Raw genomic sequence first — 21,899 nt, 5'->3', positions numbered from 1 at the left:
TATGTTAGATGTTACATATTTGTAGGATGAGATTAATTATTCTCAATCTGCTCTACAAGTTGAACAACTTCCAACTAATTTTGAAAGTACTCCAACTCCTAATGTCGAAAGTGCTCCAACTCCAACTCCAACTACCACTCAAAGTGCTTCGACTCCTAGTGTTGTGAGTGACTTTTACATATAACTAATTAGTTATTATTAAATTGTGCATAACTACTCACTATTTATAATTGTTGTAGGAAACAAACTTATACCTCTACCACTGTCAATTATGTTTAGACCACCTCTAGTTAGACCTTCAACACTAATTCAAATTATATTTCTAGATGTACCATCTCATAGGATGAACCAACAGAATTACATGAGCTTCATACCCATACTAGGGCTACCCTGCTGCCAAGATTTGAATAAGTGAAATATGAGATATGTTTATCTTTTGTTTATAGTAGATTTTGACTAATTATAATTTGAATAAATTTATAATGATTGGTACATTGTTACAATGTTTATTTTTGTACATTGGTAGAATGTTTATTTTGGAAAATTTATATTGTGATGACATTAAGTAGTGATAAAATCAAGTTGGGTCACATTTTTTGTAAGGATTAATATCACAACTGTGTATTTTTGTTTGAGTTTCATATTTTGGATAAGGTATTGTCACATTAGAAATTTCAAACCAATTATGCTTATTTATCAATATGATACTTAGTATTATGTTTGTTCTAACTTATGCTTGTTTTCCTATATTTATAAGTGTTTATTATAATGTTATACTTGTAACGATAAAAATGGGGCGAGGGGATGAAGATTAAATTATATTTTACCCTTAAATGAAATAAAATTTGGGATCTAACAAATTAATCCAATGAAAACTTACTGACATTTTGGTTCAATCTATTCAGCAGCCATGTTGACAATCACTTTTATGACATTTTCATTCATTTGTACCACATAGGCTCTTTCATTAACGATTACCAACGAAAGTTAACAGATGGATGGATTTATCGCATTTTTTACACTTTCGGAAACTAAAATTGGAATTTTCATCTTTCAGGGATGAATTTGTCCGGGTTCTACATATTTAATGATAAAAATAACTATTTATCCTTATTATAAACTACTAGATGATTGAGTCTGATTCATGTAGATGAAAGAAAAAATGCCACTTTTTCACACTTATAAAAAATCACTATGAAGCGATGCTAAAATTCAACCAAAATAAATTTTTGAGGATTTCAACTATTTTTTAAGTAAAAAATAAGAACGTGTTTGGATGATATTTGAAATTTGTAAAAAAAAAATTCTTACACAATAGGCTATTTTAATGTATCTAAAAAAATTGAAACTTATGATTATTTGTCAATAACTTTTTTCCCTTAAAGAATTTTATTCCCAAATTTTCAAACAACTCCCTTTTTAAGCTTAACTGTATTTTTTTATTACACAGTATACTTTGTCACAAATTTTCTTTTTCTCAATTAATTAATTATTAGTTCCATTAGTTAACCGCTGACATAGCACTTAGATACTAACATTGCAATACACATGGTGTTGAAGAATAAGTTGATGATGTCACAATAAATTAGTGTCATATCATCAATTCATATTAGCATCACACAAATGGTCAAACCTACATACAATTTCATGTTAATAATCTATGTTGCCATGTATGCAGTTAACATTGTTACGTCAATGTTTGACTAACAATCAATTAGCAGAGAAAGACATAATTTGGGCAAATTGCCCAAAAGAGATCCCTTTTATAAACTTATTCCCGAAATAGGACCCTTTTGAAAGTAATTTCGGCATGGTGCTCTTTTTAACGTAGCATGCATGCATAAACCATGCAAACCGTCATTGGCAATGACGAGTTCACTGCGGAATGAATGCGTGGCATGTAAACCGCCAGCATGACTGGCGACTTTGTCTAACGAGGATCTCGCCACCTCTACTGGCGAGACAGCACAAATCGCTTGGAGGAACAGGTTGTAGGCTACGGGAGTGCAGGTGCAGGGAACAACCTTTGACTCCTTGGGCTTAGGAAATTAAAGAGGATTCGCCAGTAGGTTTGGCGATTTGGGCCAAGTAAAAGGAATCGCAGCTGGCTTTTGCGGTTTAGGCACTTTAGATATTATCTCGTGTTCCCCATTAATTCCCTGATTTGAACATTTGCAGTTTTAGTTTTAGTATTCTTGAAAATTTGCCGTTTCAAACAAAATAATTTTACCATTTTAACTAATTAATTTACTAATAACTTACAATAACTAAAACTAACATAATATATAAAATTTAAATATACTATCCAAATAAATTAAAATTCATGCAAAATTTAAAATACTAACTAAAATACTCTACAAATAACAAAATTAAAAATTAAAATACATACATAAATTTAAATAAATGACCAGATTTTTTTTCCAATTAATAAAATTTAAATTAAATAACATATATTATACAAACATTTTAACTAAAAATAAATACCATATCCATAATAACGTTCTAACGTAATATATAAAATTTAAACTAAACCTAAACTATACAATAACTAAAACTAATTAATATTAACATTCAAATAAAATAATTTTAACATTCTAACTAATTAACATACTAATAACTTATAATAACTAAAACTAACGTAAATATATAAAATTTAAACTAAACCTAAACTATACAATTTAAAATTAGTATGTTAAATTATACAATTTAAATCTTGTCATTTATTTAAATTTATGTATGTATTTTAATTTTTAATTTTGTTATTTATAGAGTATTTTAAATTTTGCATGAATTTTAATTTATTTGGATAGTATATTTAAATTTTATATATTATGTTAGTTTTAGTTATTGTAAGTTATTAGTAAATTAATTAGTTAAAATGGTAAAATTATTTTGTTTGAAATTGCAAATTTTCAAGAATACTAAAACTAAAACTGCAAATGTTCAAATCAGGAAATTAATGGGAAATACGGGATAAGTATCTAAAGTGCCTAAACCGTAAAAGCCAGCTGTGATTCCTTTTACTTGGCCTAAATCGCCAAACCTACTAGCGAATTCTCTTTAATTTCCTAAGCCCAAGGAGTCAAAGGTTGCTCCTTGCACCTGCACTCCCGTAGCCTGCAACCTGTTCCTCCTAGCGGTTTGTGCTGTCTCGCTAGTAGAGGTGGCGAGATCCTTGTTAGGCAAAGTCGCCAGCATTTCATTTCGCAGTGAACTCGTCATTGCCAATGACGTTTTGCATGGTTTATGCATGCATGCTACGTTAAAAAGAACACCATGCCAGAATTACTTTCAAAAGAGCCTATTTCGGAAATAAGTTTATAAAAGGACCCCTTTTGGACAATTTGCCCATAATTTGCAACATTTTGAAACTTTGGAGGCAAAATATGTAAAATAAGAATTTTGACGAAGGCTAAGGTGGAGAAGTGAGTCACGTGATCTATGGTGGACCATTTTTGTACACCGTTGGATTCATGTAGTCTAAACATTAATTTTGTGCATTCTCTGCATAGGATTTTTCTTCCTTAATATTTTTTTGTCTTCTTTCTCCTCTTTCGTTCTAGCAGTGTCGTAGTTGTCGTCATCCATCGTTGTTGCCCCGTTAAAGCAATGCTTTCGCCCACAGTGATATAATTATCTTCCGCCATTTCTAACTTTGCCACCCCCCTGACGCCACCGTGAGATCATTCGATTTTGTAGTACAGGCATGAGCACAACCACAATGGGAGCACCCAATGGATCTTTCCTTGCGTCAAGTATTACCAATTTCTTCAATCGAAGTTCCTCACTTTTTCTCTCTTGATCAACACCCACCACGAGTTAGAGAGAGAAATCTTAGAGAGAAAAAAATGGGCACGCTTCAATTTTTGAGAAAAGCTTACAGTGCCATCAAGGGCACATCCGTGAGTCTTGCCTATGTCAATAGCAATTATGGCATAATTCTCAAATGGTTTGGGTCTTTCCAAATAGTGAATTTTCAGATTGAATTTACCACCAAAGCTTCTACTAATAAACTATCTATAATTATGAGTTCCAATCAATTTGAGGGCAAAGTTTTTTCATCTTTGCTACAAGCATGGGAACTGAAGCTCTCTAGAAATAAATTTTTAGATTTGTTTACATTCTTACGTGACAAAATCATAACTGCAAACTGGGCCATCTTAGATTTTATCAAACAATGAAATGGAATATACCTAGCTTCTAGATTGTTGTTATGGAGAGATTATGATGAAATTGAATCATTTTTTTGGTTTTGTTCTGAGTTTGTCAAGCATTTCTATTTTCACGGATGTGATTAAATTTCAATTTGTAGGGATTTTGGCCCGTGGATACCGATAGGAGAAAAGAGAGAAAAATAAAAGGAAATAAAATATCAAATGTACCAAATTAACCTGTAGACTAGATGAATCTAAGGGCGTATAAAAATGATCCACCATAGATCACTTGACCCACTTCTCCCCTAGCCTTAGTCTTTTACATACCTTTCTTGGTAATTTTTTATTTAAAAGCTGATTTTTTTATTATATATATTCAAACAACATTAATTATCTTCAAATTACTTTTCAACAAACTTGTTGAAATAAAAATTAATTCAAATTATAATCGATTATAATAATAATGGATTATACATCATGCAATGAAAAGGAATAAAAATGATTAACTTTTTAAGGAAGAATTGTCTATTTTTTTATTAAATTAAATATAATTTGCAATGAGTTTTTGTTTTCTTAATAAAACAATTTAAAGCCTGAGCAAAAAACCTGCATTTCTTTATCAGTATATATGATCTATTATAATCAACATAGAATTAGAGGTCAGAAAGCTTATTTTTCTCTTATCAATGGATATATAATCCATCTTTTTTTGTCAGATACAGTCAACAAGAGGTATTTTTTGAAAAATAAAGGAATAGACTCAAAATAAAGGATCAGTGCAGATGGGGACTATACAGACTCAGACTCGTCAAAAATGCAGTCACGATAGATGCTTGCTTTTCTTCTGTTCAGAACTATGAAGAAAGTGATGTTTTCGGTCCTTTTTTTTTTTTCCCAGATATATCTTTGGTTTTAGGGAGTTTATGTTCTGGGATGTGAATCATGAATGGGTTTTGAGATTTGTGGTAACTTCGGGAGTGTTTTGGAGTTTTTGTATTGCGTACCTTTGTAACACTTTTTGGTATCAATTTGGTACATCTTGTGCTAGAACTGAACTATGCACATTGTTTTTTTTTAAAAAAAGAGTATAATCCATCAATTTTTTTTTTAAAAAAAACTGATTGAGAATTTTTTTAATTGATTTTTTTGTTACGAACTTTCCGCCACACAGTTATAAAATAATACTTCATATATAGTTTTATATATAATGACGAATTTATAATTTTCTTGTTTGAGAACACTTGAGCACAATTAATCCGGTCCGATTTGTTTAACAATGATCCAAAACCAACTTTAAGTACATTCAAACGAAATAAACTACTCATGCACAGATAAATAAGTGATGATCCTTAATCCCTAATTACCTCAACATTGTTCAAAATCCTCCCATTTATACTACGTGCATAAACTAATAAAACTAAAACAACTTCAATTAAACAAGTGTTTTACAAATGAACAATAATAATAATGATAAACTAGTGTTTTAAAATCTTTTGATGTGTATACTACACACACCTCGGTTACACCCATTTGCATAGAAAAGTCAATAGTAATAAATAAATTAGCAATAATCGTATTCCCTATTCCCTAATAACGTTTCCCCTTACACTTCAAAATACAAAGCATTTACTTATTTGGTCAATTTTTCTTTCATCTGTTCGTGCCAACTTTCATTTCAATGTTCTACAAGTAGAGTATTGTAGCAACAAACTTCTTAATTAATACATATTTTTAACACATTTTTTCTTTTAGTTTAAATTTATGTGAATCTCACCCAATTGAACAAAAAAATTTATTAAGTAGAAAATGAGACTCACATAATTAATAACATTCACTTAAATTTCACCCTATAAAATAAGAGTTAATATTTATACACAATTTTTTATTCTATTATTCAATCTTAAATCATCATTTAAATTATTTTAAAACAACTATTTTAAGAGTTAATAAACTTATCTTACCTAATGAATTATAATTTAAATAATTATGTAAAATTTTTTAGACTGTCATTCAATCACAAATTATCATTTAAATTATTTTAAAATAATTATTTTAAAAGTTGATTAACAAATTTATTATGGGATGCAACTAGATAATTATGTAAAGCTTTTATACAGTGAATATATAACTTTTTTTCGCATAAAATAAAAGTGTTAAAAAAGTATATCACTAATATTTCCATTTTTGTTTATGATTTGCTCTCTAGCTTGTCCATTCATTAACATATCATTAAAAACTAACAGGAAAAGTAAATAAGTATAACAATTAATTAGCAACATAGTAATCAAAACAGAGAACACATTTAATTAACTCAATGCAAGAGTATGTAATAGCATTAGCATCAACACCGCCATGCAGACGCAGCAATGATGGCCCTATCCTGCCACCCAAGCAACAAGCAACCCTTATCCTCCGTCAACCTATACCCCTCACACGAATACAATCCCAACAATATCTTCGACTGAGTCACCGCGTTCGGACTCAGCGCCACCCCCTTGAACCCCTTCCCCTCCATTATCTTCCGCCACTTCTCCAACCTCTCGTGCCTCTCGAACCTCTCCGCCCCCTCGCACGCCACGATGTTCCGTATCTCCGGCGCGAATATGTACTGCTCCACCTTCGCCCGCTGCGCGGATTCCGCCGGAAAAGTGGCGTCCAATGAGTCGAAAATGGCGGAGTAGTAATGCAAGGCCTCAAGAAAACGCCCTAGAAAGTAAGGTCCATTGTGGCTAGCTTCTTGCTCCACCAGAGTTACTATGCTAGGTGCCTGGTCACGTAGCATGGTCAGCAAATTGCCCAAGTGGTTGCCTGGGACGCGGTGGAGGTGGTTAACCGCGTTAACCGCCAGCGCCTCCCCGACACGGCGGTTTAACATGTGTGGCTTGAGATCTTCAAGTTGTTCCCCGACCGCGTGGAACTCAAAAGGAATACGTAGGGAGTGGGCCAGCTCTGTGAGACACCGTCCGGTTTCACGGACGGCGTCTAACAAGGGACCCACTCCAGTAATCCTTAAGAATGGTGCGCCCGCTGGGCGCGCCGCGAGGGCCTGCATGAAAGCAGGCCACTGGTAGCCCTGGAGGATGTCGAGATCGATGACGTGCACGCGTTCTTCGATCTCGACAGCCTCGAAGATGGCCTGGTTGGCAGTGAAGTGGGCGAACTTGACGTAGGGGCAGGCCTGGTAGACGATCTGGTAGATCTTGAGGACCTCGAGGGAGTTGGAGGGGGTTAGGGGTTTGGACGGCGTTGCGGGTTTGGGTGTGAGGGTGGAGTTGAGCCTGGCGCTTAGGGAGTCGGTGAAGCAGACGGCGACGCGCTGCATGGAATCGCCTAAGGGGGTGACGACGCGGTTGAGGTGGTGGAGGTACCTTCTTGCGAGCATGTATTCCTCTTTGGCTACTGCTTCTGCGCAAGCCAGGAGCAGGTGCACCAGTTGAAGCCCGCTGTCTTGCTCCTGTAGTATGTGTGTGATCACTAAGGTTAGAAAGAGTGTCATATCTACTTTCATAAAAGAAATAACATACTCTCTTTAATGAGCGGTAGTTTATAAAAAAAATGACAAGATTTTATAAGTTATCCGTCATATACTCATATTTAATGATTCTCTGGTGACTCTATAATTTTTAATAAATTTTAAGTAATTAAATAGTGTTTGAAAAAGTGTGCTTGAGAGATTTTGTTTCTAACACCTGTTTTTATAGTTTAAAGCTTTTGTAAATTGGTTAAATTTCATTTAGAACTTAAACAGGAAAATCAGTGAATAAGATGTAGTTAATTCCGATGAATTTCAATTAATAATATAGAGAAAGTTTAAAAGAAAAAATTATTAGTTTTTTTATCCTCATTAATTTACATTTGACACATAATTAATATTATCATTTTTTTCATAAATTGAAAAAAGTGGATAAGTGTTATATAAATATTGATTGGAATCATAAAAGACCGAATTCCTGAGCTATGTAATAATTTCTCATTCAAAATAGTGGATTGTTAACATTTTTTCAAGCTTAACTAACTTATTCCAATAACTTTTAGGTACTCTAGGTATTGTTTTCATACTCTAATTGGAGTTTTATCTTCATAACTTGACAGTGGTTCCGTTTCATGCCTCATTTCATAGAGAATTTCAAGATAACTCTACTCATTGTGTTACATTCATATATTAATTTCATTCATTTAATATTCTTATCTTTGGTGTTATTGAGAAATATCATTTTTAATCTATTTAGTTCTATAAATGAAAAATTCTAAAAAATAAAAAGTTGAAAAATCGTCATATAATGATCCAAAAACTACAATAGTTGCTTTTTATGTAAACCTTTATGAGACAAACTATGGTGATAAAACTGAGTGAAAAATAACAAAAAAAAAAGTATTTAAGGAATTTCTAGATAATTTTGTCCAAATTCATCAAAATTTGAATGAGTTAAGGACAAAACTTGTATATTTGTATATAGTTTTTGTCCTTAGTGTTATTCTACTATTAGAATTGGATGGAGTTTGGTTTTAGTAACCTATGTTGACTTCAATACAAATCTTTATTTCGATAATTATGGAGATGAAACTACAGGTTTGATCCAAGAATAGCCCGAAAGCAGTTATGGAAATGGTCCTTTTTCATGCCATATATATGCCAGAAGTTATTAATTATTTTAATAAAAGTTTGAAGCTTTACGGTGAAGTAGGATCTGTGGAAGGAGATATAAGGTTGGTATCATGACATCTATCTCCTTGCTAATAAAAATTAAGAAACTAACAATTAACATTTGTTATAAAAAATAAAAAAAGATTGATGGAAGATTTTTTTACCTGCTCGATTTCGATCGGAATAGGCACCATCAGATTCTCTTGCTGGTGCTGCCGTTGTTGTTGTTGCAGTTGTTGTGCTTGTTGCTTTTGCTGTTTCTCTTGGTAGCGTTCTTGTTGTAGAGCCTGTGAAAGAGAAGCACTAGCCATGGACCCCATCTGGTGATAGATGTCACTCTCTTGTGACAACTGAGAAGAGCCACCACCACCACCGCCACCACCGTGCACCGTCGATTCTTCGTCGACGACCGATCCACGATGGTACCTCGAGGAATTGTGCAGTGCCAAGCCATCCAAAATGGACGAAGGGATTTGATGAGATGACAAGTCAAAGCACTCAGATGAACTTGTAATGTTGTGATCAGAAGAAGACACCTTGGTTTGGTAGTCCTCCAAGAACTCTTCTATTGCTGGCAGTGAGAGGTTCTCAACATGCTGCATGTACTGATTGTTGGGTGAGTTGAACACCCTGTGGAGGGGGCTGAGTCCTTTCCCTTTGTTGAGGCTGCTGCTGCTGTTGAAGGCTCCAATTTGTGATGATGAAAAACGAGGTGGGGAACACCCTGAGAGACTCTGGCCTTGCATTCCCTGAGCATAGTTGTAGTTGCAATTGTAGGAAGAGGCTGCTTGTGGGGTCCTCACTGGGGAAGAGATCATGAAATCACCATCTATATGGTCAGCAAAAAAAGATTCCCACATTGAACTATCTGGTGATTGAACTTCCACATCTCCATCTAAGTCAAATTTGAGTGATGGAAGGTTTAGGCTTGGTGGGGTTAGGCTGGTTTGGTCTAGATCACCAGAGGATTGAGTGGCATTGTTTTTCTTGGATTGCAAAACTGAGTCATTTGAAGAAGTGGGTTGTTGGAGTTTGGTTCTAGAGTTGTTGTTCTCACTCTTGAGGGACAGTGAGCTTCCACACAATGAATTCATCATTTTTTGTTTCTTCCTTCCTTTTTCGGTTAACTTAATTTCCAATTAATTCCTAGGAGGCACACAAGGATAGGCAAAGGTGTTATTATTTGAAAGTGTTTATGCCTTTTCTGTGTCTCAAATTTGCTCTCATTTAGACTTAGTAGTGTGTCCTAGCAGCTATGTGCTACGGAGATTGGTTGGTTTATGGAAAGAGCAAAGTCTCTAATTTCTCTCTTCTTATTGAGGAAGGCAGGGGGCACAAAAGACAACACCTAATTCCAATAGTTTGTGATTGGAGGTTTGTTTTGCTAATCTCCATTCATGTAATGTTAAGAGTGTTTGCTGGATTTTCAGAGGCCTATTTTTTGTCATTTTTGCCTACCTGTTTTAACTGTTTACCAAAAGGCTTTGGAATACTTGTGATTGCAATACAAGACAAAATGGATGGGAGGGCCCCACTTTCTTTGGGCCGGCCCATCTGCTTACAAGGTTCTTTTTATACTCACCTGAGGAATCATTGGCATGAAAGCATCCGTTGATAATTTCTTAGAAAAACAAAAAAGGAAAGAAAGAGCTATCATAGACAACTAGGTTACTTAGACCTAACAAATTACAATTAAATAACAGTACATCAGTAGTAATATTTTGCCACCGTACATTATGTTATTCAAATAATTAGAAAAATGATTTTATATTTTAAATATGGTAAACTTATTTGTTTTTCATAGTAACTCTATTATCTACACTATATATAAAAATTCTAAAAGTTTTCTACGTGTCAATTACTTAAGATGCGTTTATTTTATGAAGTGATCTTGTATTCTCAAGAATCACATCCCAAAAATATTATAACCAGAAATGTTATTCCTCAGAACATTTAAAAATGCGTTTAGTTAGATTTTAAAATTTCCAAGAATATTTTTAGAATAATTGAAATAAAGAAAATAAGAGTGAAATATGAAAGTTATAATTGAGTTAGGACATAACTTTCCACATTTTCATGAAAATATATATAACTTTTTCACCTCTCATCATGAGAATAAAAATGACTTAAATCGTGATATAATTATTTTCTTAAGAATAACCATTAGTCAGGAATATTTTTCAAAACTCATAAAATATGGGAATATTACATTCTCAACTTTACATTTTTTAGAATAAGCTTTTAATCTATGAAAAAAAATACTATACAATTTTTATTTTAGCTCAATTATGGCTCTATTGAAAATTCTTATATAAATTATGAGTGATTGAATAGCAAATAATTTCTCTTCTAAAAAAATAGATAATATTTTTTAAGTATTTAATGTAGTTATATATCCAAGATTCAAACTCAATATCTTTAGTTAAACTAAAACCATTCATGCTAGGTTATTCATACATTTGATGATTCAATGTAGGTTTTTGCTTTCTTATAACAAATTCATCAAGTCATCAATTTTGATAATAAGATACTTATTAAATAAAAAGTATACTTAGTAAGAAATGTAGTAGTCCTGAATCACCTAATAGTTTCTCAAATGTCACTAATATTTCTCTTATAAAAAATACTTGCAATGCAAACCGGTAAAGATTTAAATGAGTAATTGTCTATAAAATTTTATGGTAATACATAGAAATAGATTGAGTATGTGTTTTTTTACGGTAAGAATGAGTATGTTATTATCTATATTGTGTCTTACCTGTACTTATCTAATATATTAAAACTAATATTTACCTTAAATCCTTATAATTTTTACCTTCACAACTCACTAATCTTATTTCAATGACTTTACTTTATGTTAAAATTAAAAACCTTATAACTTATTCACCTTCGTGACTATGTTGTAGTGTTTTATTTTTTTATTATATAGTTTAGGTGAATTGGATTTTCAAGATTCTCATTAGGGACATGATAGGTTTCAAGGCTCAAAATTTTTATATTGATTAACTTTTTTTTAAATAATCTTTTGAAATTAAATATTTTTTAAACTTGTATTTTATATTTTAATTTGATTTTTAGTGTTATTTAAATATTTTTATTAGTTAAATAATATTTTTCAAAAACATTTTCATATTTTTTTTATTTTATCTACATTATAATGTGTTTACAATAAACACAAAGCTTACTAGTTTTAAGAAAATCAATGTAATAAAGAGAGAAGTAGTTACTAAAATTAAATTTCACTATTATAATATAACTAAATGATTTCTATCACATTTAAAAGATAAAAAATAATAAATACATGGATCAACTTATACAATATTATTACTATTATGCATTTATGTTAAATATTTGGAAGGAAAACTTTGTTACTTATAATAATTTTACTTGATTTATATAATATTGCTTCCCACATAGAGTATGTGTAGTCTCATATGGAAAAAAAAGTGGAGAAATAAGAATAAGTTGTGAATTCATTTTGTGTGTGTGTGCAATAGTAATAATGATCAAACTAAACTAACTTCTCATGCATTTATTTCAATCCCTTCATTAGACCGATTCTAGTGGATCTTAGGAATTGTATTAGATAGTATTGGTAATGTAAACAAAACATTTATATTGAATCGTAAAAACAAAAATAATATTGTGGTCCAATCTTGAATTGTCATTTATAGTAAGTTATCTTTTATTGATTTACTTTGAAAGTTATATTTAATTAGAATGACTTTGATTAAATGTTAGGGTAAAAATATTTATACTAAGAATGTAATAAAATTTAATTTTAATTATTTAGAAATAATTTCTTTAGAAAATAATAGATACACTAACGGTGTAAATCTAACAACAACTTGTCATATGTTAAAAAAGTTGGTTAGACTTTTATCATAATTACATAAAAATTATGTCAATCATAATTTTAATTCATCAATAATATAATTTTTTTGTACATTCACGACAAATAGAAATTAACCTCTTAGACTTTATGAAGAAACCTTTGACATAAGACAAATTAAATAGTTATAATTTTAATTTCACTTGTATATTTTTCTTTGCACGCAAAGAAATTAAATAGCCCAGCTAATAGAAAGAATTGCCTAGCCAAGTAAGTTATATGGTGTTGACATTTTCTCGAATCAATCTAGGAAGAGGTGAAAATGAAAGGAGGACGTCACGCATGAAATGAGAAGCAAATTAAAAAAAAAAAAAAAAAGACAAGAAAAGAGACATAGGCAACGTCGTCGGATACAACGTCGGTGTGGGCCGCCCTACTCCTTTGGATTTGGCAAAGGAATGAAGTGTTTGTTTGTCTCCAACCCTTTTCTTAATTTCTTCGGCGGCATCTCTTTAATTATCTTAATGTGTAAAGAATTTTGAGTCATCAATTATTAATCTTTAATTTCCATTTCACCGTTCTTTTATCCTCCCACTTCAATTATTTTAACCATTCAGCTAATCTTGCTTCACTATAAGCAGCACATCTGGTTGAATTTGTTTATGGGAAAAAAATAATGCTTTTTTATGCTACTTACTTTTCTTTGCTATTGTCTCAGGAGTGAGTTAAGAATTAAGAATTTGAGGGACTTAAAATAAATTTAAGAATAATTTTTTTATTTATTTATAAAATAATTTATTAAAATTATTATTATTTTATTTTAAATTAATTGTTATTTACGATATTAATAAAAAATTAAATGTTATTTTAATATTTTAATTAAAATTTATTTTTAAATATAATTTTACAATAATTTTTTTTAGGTATATTAGTACTAAAAAAAAATTTAAAATCTTTTTTTTAGCCAAAAGCTCTTACTTGGACTATTTGGACTTTAAAGTGGCCCTTGTCTCATTTGTTGTGATTCTTATACATTCACGGGAAAACGTTGATGCATAAGCTAAAGTAAGGTGTACAGACTGCAAATTAAGTAGTTAAAAAACAATATATATGGATCAAATATTACCATATTTGATAACATGAAATATTTGCGTACCGTACATGCTGTATATGATTAGACTTAGATTTTCCGTTCATTAAAAGCTTGTTAGTAGGTGCTTAAGGTTTTAAATGGTTTAGTTGATCATTTTTATCGAAGTTATTTTAATGAAAAGTTAGTACGTAACTAATCATAGCTTGACTAAAACACCTGAGAGGGTCAAGTCATAAATTTGCAATGTTAAGCATACTTTTGGTGTCATTCATTGAGTTTATGGATGTTGCGTCCAACAATAACTCAACCCGTTAAGATGAAATTTGAGGTTAAGATGAATTAGATATATATCCTAATTTCATTTAAAAGTTCAAAATTAATTATAAAAAACTTTGAAATAAACAAATTTTATATCTTTAGCTTGACTTACAGTCTAAACTCACAACAGAACAAAAATTGAAAAAAATATTGTTTTCAAAAAGGGTCTCTCTAGGGTGGACTAGTTTTTAAGTGGTCCATCGGTGCATCATGTAATTTTATCTATAATAGCAAGTCAAATTACCACTCAACATGTATTTTAATTAATTGTTAAAAAATAAATTTTTATACAATTAAGTAGTTAATAATTAATTAAAAGTTTTAATTTTTTTTAATCCGAATCCTCTTTCACTTTCATTTTCTATTGACCTTTTCTAGATGCACTACGTGACCTTCCATCTCCACAGCCAACGATTTCTTCTCCGAAGACGACAACTTCATCTTCTCGCGTCGATGCCACCTCTGTGAGATACTGTTTCCCTCTTTCATTTTCTTGGTTTTCTTTTAACACTGACACGAGTGGTTCTTCCTCCTTTCCATGACCTGGTCATCTCCGGCTTCTGCTCGCCTAGGATTGGGTTTCAGTTTTTGATAATGGTTAATTAGAGTTGGAATGTTTTGAGTTTAGTTTTAATTTGAGTTGGGTACACTGTAGTTGAGTTTTCGAAAATTGCACTTGTAGGAAATTAAAGTATCTTTGTTGTTTACTGTAATTGAGATTTTTGAACAAATTGGGTTGTTATAGTCAATATGGATCTCATTTAGATACTAGTCAATATGCATGGTTGCACTCTGAAATCAGAAATCGTTGTTACTTTTTTTTTTTTTTAATGGAAATCAAAATGAGATTATTACTTTTTTGCTGGTGTAGTCACTTGTGTAGATCGGAAAAAGAAAATCCAGATCTGGAAGGGAGGGAGCAGATGGTGCAAAAAATGATTTAAGAAAAATGAAAAAACAAAGAAAAGCAATTAGTGTTAATTAAAAAGATTAGTTTAAATATATAAAAGATTAACCGGTACTTTGACCTTTTATTGTAGGTAAAATTAACAGGTCCACCGGTGGACCACTTGAAACTTCTCCACTGTAGACATACCCTTTTAAAAAAATCTTCATAGAAATAAATTAATAACTTCAGTTTTTCAATATTGACAAAATATTTGAAGACAAATTTTTTTAAAGATTAAAGTGTTAGTAATACATATTTCAAAATTGATGATTTCAAAAAAATTTATAAAGTAACTTTAAGGCTAATTTAATTTTACAAAATTGACTTAATTTATCAAGAAGAAATGTACAAAAAGTAAATTTTAAAAATGAATTTCTTAACAAATATGATGGAATGGCAAGAAAGATGAAATAAATAATGATGATATCACCCAAGACGAAGATATAGTGTTGCTGCTTCTTCCAATTTCTTTTTCATTTCTACTTTTTTTTCTCTTTAAACTTGAATCATATAAATGAAAAAAGAAAAACTTGAGTATTTTTTTTTTTGGATAAGCAAAATTCATTAAAAATTGAGTACAAGATATCATGTACCCAATAATATGTACACGGAATCTGTATATGTCTAAAATATGCAGCACCCTTACATAGCCAAATGAATGCAGCGCTCAAAACAACATTGGATGTATACTTTCATCAGTGTCAAGTTTACATCTATCCCAAAACTCGGGTATCCTTAAGTTGAACTTTTAATCATAAATGGAAAAAGAATTCAATGTCCCTTAAGTTGAACTTTTTTTAGTGCCCCATGAAACTTTCCCGCCATATTTTTTTACAAACAAACCTCCAAACCAAATTAGTTTCACCTAGAAACTACGTACCTCTCTAACTAAGGGAGACTCTAAACCAAGTTTAGGTTAAGGAGGACTGAAGTCTGAAGTTTTCACCCACTGAAATAACTTAAATATTATTGATTCCATAATAAAACTGAGCTTCTTAATTAATTTACTCAAAAATCATAAGTGATCCAGAAACATTTACTCAAAAAAATCATATTGTCGATCGTCTCACAACTCACTGTAATTGACCTACTGTGATAACTAGAATTCTTGTGGTAGATATAAATCCAATAATCGTGTATCTAGCAATATAAACATTTTTTTCAAGAGAAGCCTATTTAACGTTTTGTTCGACAAATCTCATGACTAACTTGAAAAAGCTCAATCTCTTTCTCTATTATGAGATGTGCTTAAAAGCAAATAACCAAAAGTTTAAGTTACAAACTCAGTTTGAAAACCATTGTTCCAGTTTCTCAGAAAATTATAATCTGAAGACTCTCCTATCAACTTTTCAGTCATATTCGCCAAAATTAAAACCCTAGCTAGTTTGAAGTTTCATTTATTGAATGCAATTCTTTGGTTCCTCGCTATCGCTAACAAGCTTAGTCACTGTGGTAGCACAGATAAACACTTACAATGGGAGAAAAAAATGGCCAAAATCTCAAGTATCAGCACATCTTTAGTTTGCAAATTGTCTTCACAACCTGTATATCAATTATTTATGTGGGTTTTGATTGACTATATATGTCATTTATTCTTTGGATAAATAGTGTATGCACAATGTTTTCTAATCACAATCTATCTAGATTGTTTGATAATATAAAAAAAAATTATCCCAAGCTAGAAACTTTTGGTATAAGCGAAAAAATTATATTACTTTCCACAAATCTAAAGTAACAGTAAATAGAAATAAAACTTTGATTCTTTAATTTATATATAAAATATAAAACAGTAGTTAAAGCACAGAGGAAATAATGTCCAGGTATACAATATCTATGTTAATCGTGAGATTCAATTTCAATCAACTATATATGTCATATGGTTGAAAAGTGAAAACATACAAAACCGTTTGTTATTTATATATAATAGTAAGTCTCTTTTCCCTCTCAGGGATAGATTTTGTGACAAAAGAAGCAGCTTTTAAAAAGGCCCGCACTCAGAGATAAATTGACCCTTACATTAATTAATTGGCAGTGGAAAATAGGGCAAATGAAAAGGACGGAAAAAGGTCTTAATAAAGTGGAGCATGCAGTTTATATAAATAATGTAGTAGTGAAGGTCAAACTCACGTTCTATCAGCGTTAAAACTTGTTTTATGTATTGTTTTGATGTTCTAAAACAGATGCTATTTCGTTATGGTTCTATTGGAATTTGTAAATGGTATACATGGCGTACTCAAAGTGAGAGTTCAATTGTTAGCATAGCTTGAGATTTAATAAATATCATTATCCTTCAATACCTACTTCGGACTATCCTCCATCACCTCATGATCTCTTCGGATCATCTTCCACTACATATAATTAGGATTTAGGGCCAAGTCAAATACTCAAATTGGTTGTGATTTGATTTGCACTTCTATTTCTACATTAACATAACCATACTTAGCTGTTGAAGACGAAACGAGACGAAAACATTTTTAGGAATTTTTCATAATTCTATATCATTTTTAATATATTATTTTTATTTCTTTTTCAATAATCAATAGTTAAAAATAGCTTTATAGTACAATATAAATATTTATCATAAATTTTTATATGTCTAACATATTTTTTATTAAAATTTTTAATTATAATATAATAATATATTTGAAATATTAATTTATTATAGACTTTAATTAATTATATAAAATAAAAATTTATTATGTGCATTACACAAACTAAATTACTAGTTAAGAACAAGGGTTAATGGTCATGGAGTGTAAACTTAGTCAAATTCTTCTGTTGTAAATTTGAGTCATTATTTTTTAATGTGAGTTTTTATTTTATTCTATTTTATTCTCTTTTTTTCTTGTGCAAGTAGTTTCATTATCATGTATCATTTTTTTATATTTTTAAAATTCTTAAATTCCACATTGTTATCAATTTTTTTTTACATTTGAAATTTTTCTACTCCTCCTCAAATATCAGTTTTGATTATTTTTCATTTTAAATATTAAATTTTTATTTTATTTTTTTCTTATATCTCATTTTCTTTTAGTTACAAGCTAATTCTATTTTTAAAATTTACTCTTTCATCTAAATCTAAATTACTCATTATTTATTTAAATTAATCATATATGTTTAATACTCATAATTTTATATGTAAGCAACGACTAGATCATCACTTTTATTTTTTATAGGAAAAGTAACAGCTTGGTCAATGCTTGTATTTTTTAGCTAAAATCATCTAACTTTATCCCACCCCACTTCATATTTTTGAAGAGAGCCAGAGCTAAATATTTATCATAACCATTTTTAACCATCACACTTTCCCCTTTCCTCTCACTTTCCGAACCTGAAATTAACCTCCCTTCACCATCACCTCTTCCATTAGTATTTAGTAAAATTATTTTTAATTATTTTTTACAACTTTTTTGCGGCTAGAACCGTCTACTTAATTATCTCAAGTTGTCAAAACAAATAAGCATGATACTATACAATAAAATTGAATAATATTCAAAGCATAATACTTATGTTCATGACAATTTCAATTGCATGAAGCAAGAACAAGAGATACAAATCTCAACATAATCACATGACTTAGAAGTAAGAGCACACACAAGGTATGCTTGTTAATTATAAATATGTTGAGATGATGAATTATAAATGTATCATCTATACATTTATCTGTCTATATGTTATAAATTAAATTCAAGTTCTCAGTCATAAGAATATTTCTTAGAAGATACATGAAGTTTAATATAGACTCTGATACTTAGCTAATTAAAAAAATTAAAATTATTTTAATTTTAAAATTAAACATACTCTAACTTAGCAAATGCATGGATTTGGATATAGACTTTATTACTTAGCGTTCAGACCAGGGGTGTCATACTGAATTCTTTGTTAGTTGCGTGAAAAATCACCCTACTACACTTCCATACTTAATATATTTTAGTACAATTTATATGATTCATTTAATAAAAGAAAATATATTTTAATTATTTCAAAAAATTACAAAAAAATAAGATAGTTTTGTTGATAACAAAAGATGTTTATTTTCCTTCTACTTTGATCCATTCTTATAGTTAAAAATGACTTATCTAACCCTGATTAATCCAAAATTACATGAGAAGTTGGTCAGTCTTGTTTCAACACAATTCTAAATAATGATAAAATAATTAATTTATCCGAATAAGAAAATTTTGCTCCTTGCCCATGGGCTCTAAGCTTTTTCAAACAGTGCTTAGTGTAGGTGAACAAAGATGAAGTAAGAGAAGACTTGCGTGCAAAGGGTGAAAAACTATAAACGAAGGGCTGCAAGTGAAAGCAGTAAAAGAAAGTTGTAATGTAAAGAAATAAGAAGAAGAAAGAAAAAAATATTGAATAATAGACTTGTGTTGGATTGATTGTGTGCCTAAAATTTGAAGTATGAGACCTATTTATAAGCTACAAACTCAAAATCCCTCATGTACCATGTTCTTCTACTTGTGGGTTGTGAGTTACACAAGTAGGTTTGGGGGTCATTCGATTAGTGTTTTGCTAAATCTGGCAATTGAATTCGACAAGCACTAGTTAGATTTTGACAAACAATAGTTAGATTTTAACCCAGCAATAGTTGTTAACAATTGATTTCAACTGACTAATTTTGAGGCAGACTTATGTTCTGGTAATGGTTGGTGATTGTTGTTAAAATCTAGGCATGTTCTCCTCGTTCACAAGTCAATTAATTATTTCAAGCATGGGAAAAGATGACAACCACTTCCTATTTGTTAGGGAACACCAGTTTAACCGTTAGTCATTCGAATATCATAAAATCGTGAAAAATATCATCTTATCTTTAAATTAAATCTGACTTAATTTAGCTAATTTTCGTATGCTTAAAGTTAGTCAAAATCCGTCGTTCGACTAACATGGTAAGTAACCAAAGTGACCTTATCCATGTTCAACTAACACTAAAGTTAACTTAATCTTCCACTTCGTTAATACTCAACATAGTTGAACTGATCTTCTACTCATTCAGCTAACCTTAAAATTAGTCGAGTTTTGTCATTTTGGCTAACATTGTAGATAGTCGTATTAACCTTGTCCAAGTTCAGTTAACCTTCTTGTTTGGCTAATATTGATAAGTCGTTAATTTCCTATCATACCAGACTATCCATGACCTCATTTAGGTGACAAAAAAAGTTAGCTGAATTCCACCTTGACCGACCGTCATTCTACAAAATCCTCAACAACTAAATTTTAAAGTAAAATTTAGGTGTTAAGAGAAGTTTAATAACACTATATACGACCACATATTAACTCTTCTAAAGTGAAAATATATGTAAAAATGAGTAAAGTCTTATTTACTATTGATTTAAATTAATATATTTTTATAAATATAGTCAACTTGCTTCATGATTTACACCATCTCATAGTAAGAAGAGTTAATTTGACTGTCAAAATTTTCAAATATGTTTTTAAATTTTAATGCCTTGTCTATTATGGCTAATTTATTGCCTTATTCTTGAATAGAGGGGAGAAAAGTAAATATATATATATATATATATATATATATATATATATATATATATATATATATATATATATATATATATATATATAAATTAATCAAATAATTGGAGATAAAAAAAATTGGGACACAATTTTGAACTCCTTTTTTAACTAATTGGAGATAAAAAAAATCCAATAAATTATCTTATATGAAAACTAGGTAACCCAGTATTAGGACCAACCTAAGGATAAAGTAACTAAAGTACAAATTTTAGGCTTACCAACAAATTTTTTATTTATTTATTATAAAGCAAAAAATGCTCCATATGTTGACAAAAAAGTCTCATATATTGGCAAAAATGGTCTAACATATATACCTCTCATTTGAAGTAAAAAAAGAAAAAAGTTTCTCTTAAATTTGCTTTAGCTCTCACTCATCATTAGATTGGCTCTAGTTGGTGTTCAAACCAAGAGTCATAATCATGGTAAAAAAATTATAAAAATTAGTCTCATGAGCAACAAAATAAAAAAACTGATATTTGATTTTTCAATTTTTGGTTGCTTGTGAAAGTAAATTTTCATGTCATTTTATCATATTTATGATATTTTCTTGAACATCCGTTGGATTATATAATTCTTATGTACGTAAATCTATCTAATGAGACAAGTTTCACATATTAAATTAGTAAAAAAAGGGTTCAAAATTGTGCTCCTAAATCGAACATGACCATTGTTTTGGAATGATAGTTTGGAGTCACTTTATAAACATAAAATACTAAATTAAACTTTATTATGGATAATATACCAAAGTGAATATAATGAAAAAAAATAAAGGACTAATAGTGTATTTTATCCTATAATTTGTTATTGTATGAATTAACAGCTATTTACAAGTATGGGCAAAACTATTATTTAATTTTGATAAGAAAATAGATATTTTTTTATTTAAAGAACTTTTTTAAGAGACTCGAACTACAAGTATTCTCCACTAAAGATAGCATTATTTAACGTAATTGCAAATAAAGAATTCATACTCAAGCCAGTCATTTAACAAAAACTCAAGACTACTAATTAAGACAAAATAACTCCAAAAATGAGTTTCCAAAAATTCAAAATGATAATAAAAAAATATGAGGAAAAAAAGTACTCTCACACAAGCACCCATGCATGCACACACACATGTCACATTTTATTATGATTGTATATAAAACATATTTTAAACAAATAAAATATAAAAAATACACTTGAATCAAATATTAATATAGCATTTAATATGCTATTAGTGTATGTATTTATAAGACTAAATTATTCAGTTGGTGCCTAAATTATTTCTAATTGAGTTCTTAAGCTAAAAAAACTATCTTCCTATAATACTTTATCGCATCAAGGATCAACTGAATAATTTAATATTATTATATAAAGAAAGAAAGAAATTT

General features: G+C 30.1%; 1 protein-coding gene across 1 annotated transcript; it reads right to left on the bottom strand.

Moving 5' to 3' along the window:
• Positions 1-6,365: 6,365 nt before the first annotated feature.
• Positions 6,366-10,204, bottom strand: LOC100805039 (GRAS family protein RAM1). Its single transcript, XM_003553909.4, has 2 exons — positions 8,964-10,204; positions 6,366-7,608 (listed from the first exon to the last, which is right to left on the bottom strand). Exons 1-2 carry the CDS (start codon positions 9,894-9,896, stop codon positions 6,496-6,498), a joined length of 2,046 nt encoding a protein of 681 aa, XP_003553957.1. The 5' UTR covers positions 9,897-10,204; the 3' UTR covers positions 6,366-6,495.
• Between the last annotated feature and the right edge of the window lie 11,695 nt (positions 10,205-21,899).

This window comes from Glycine max, chromosome 19 (assembly GCF_000004515.6).
Source record: "Glycine max cultivar Williams 82 chromosome 19, Glycine_max_v4.0, whole genome shotgun sequence".
NCBI classification, from domain to species: Eukaryota; Viridiplantae; Streptophyta; class Magnoliopsida; order Fabales; family Fabaceae; genus Glycine; species Glycine max.
Note: the sequence above shows the minus strand (reverse complement) of the source record. Positions and strands in the feature narration are given on the sequence as shown.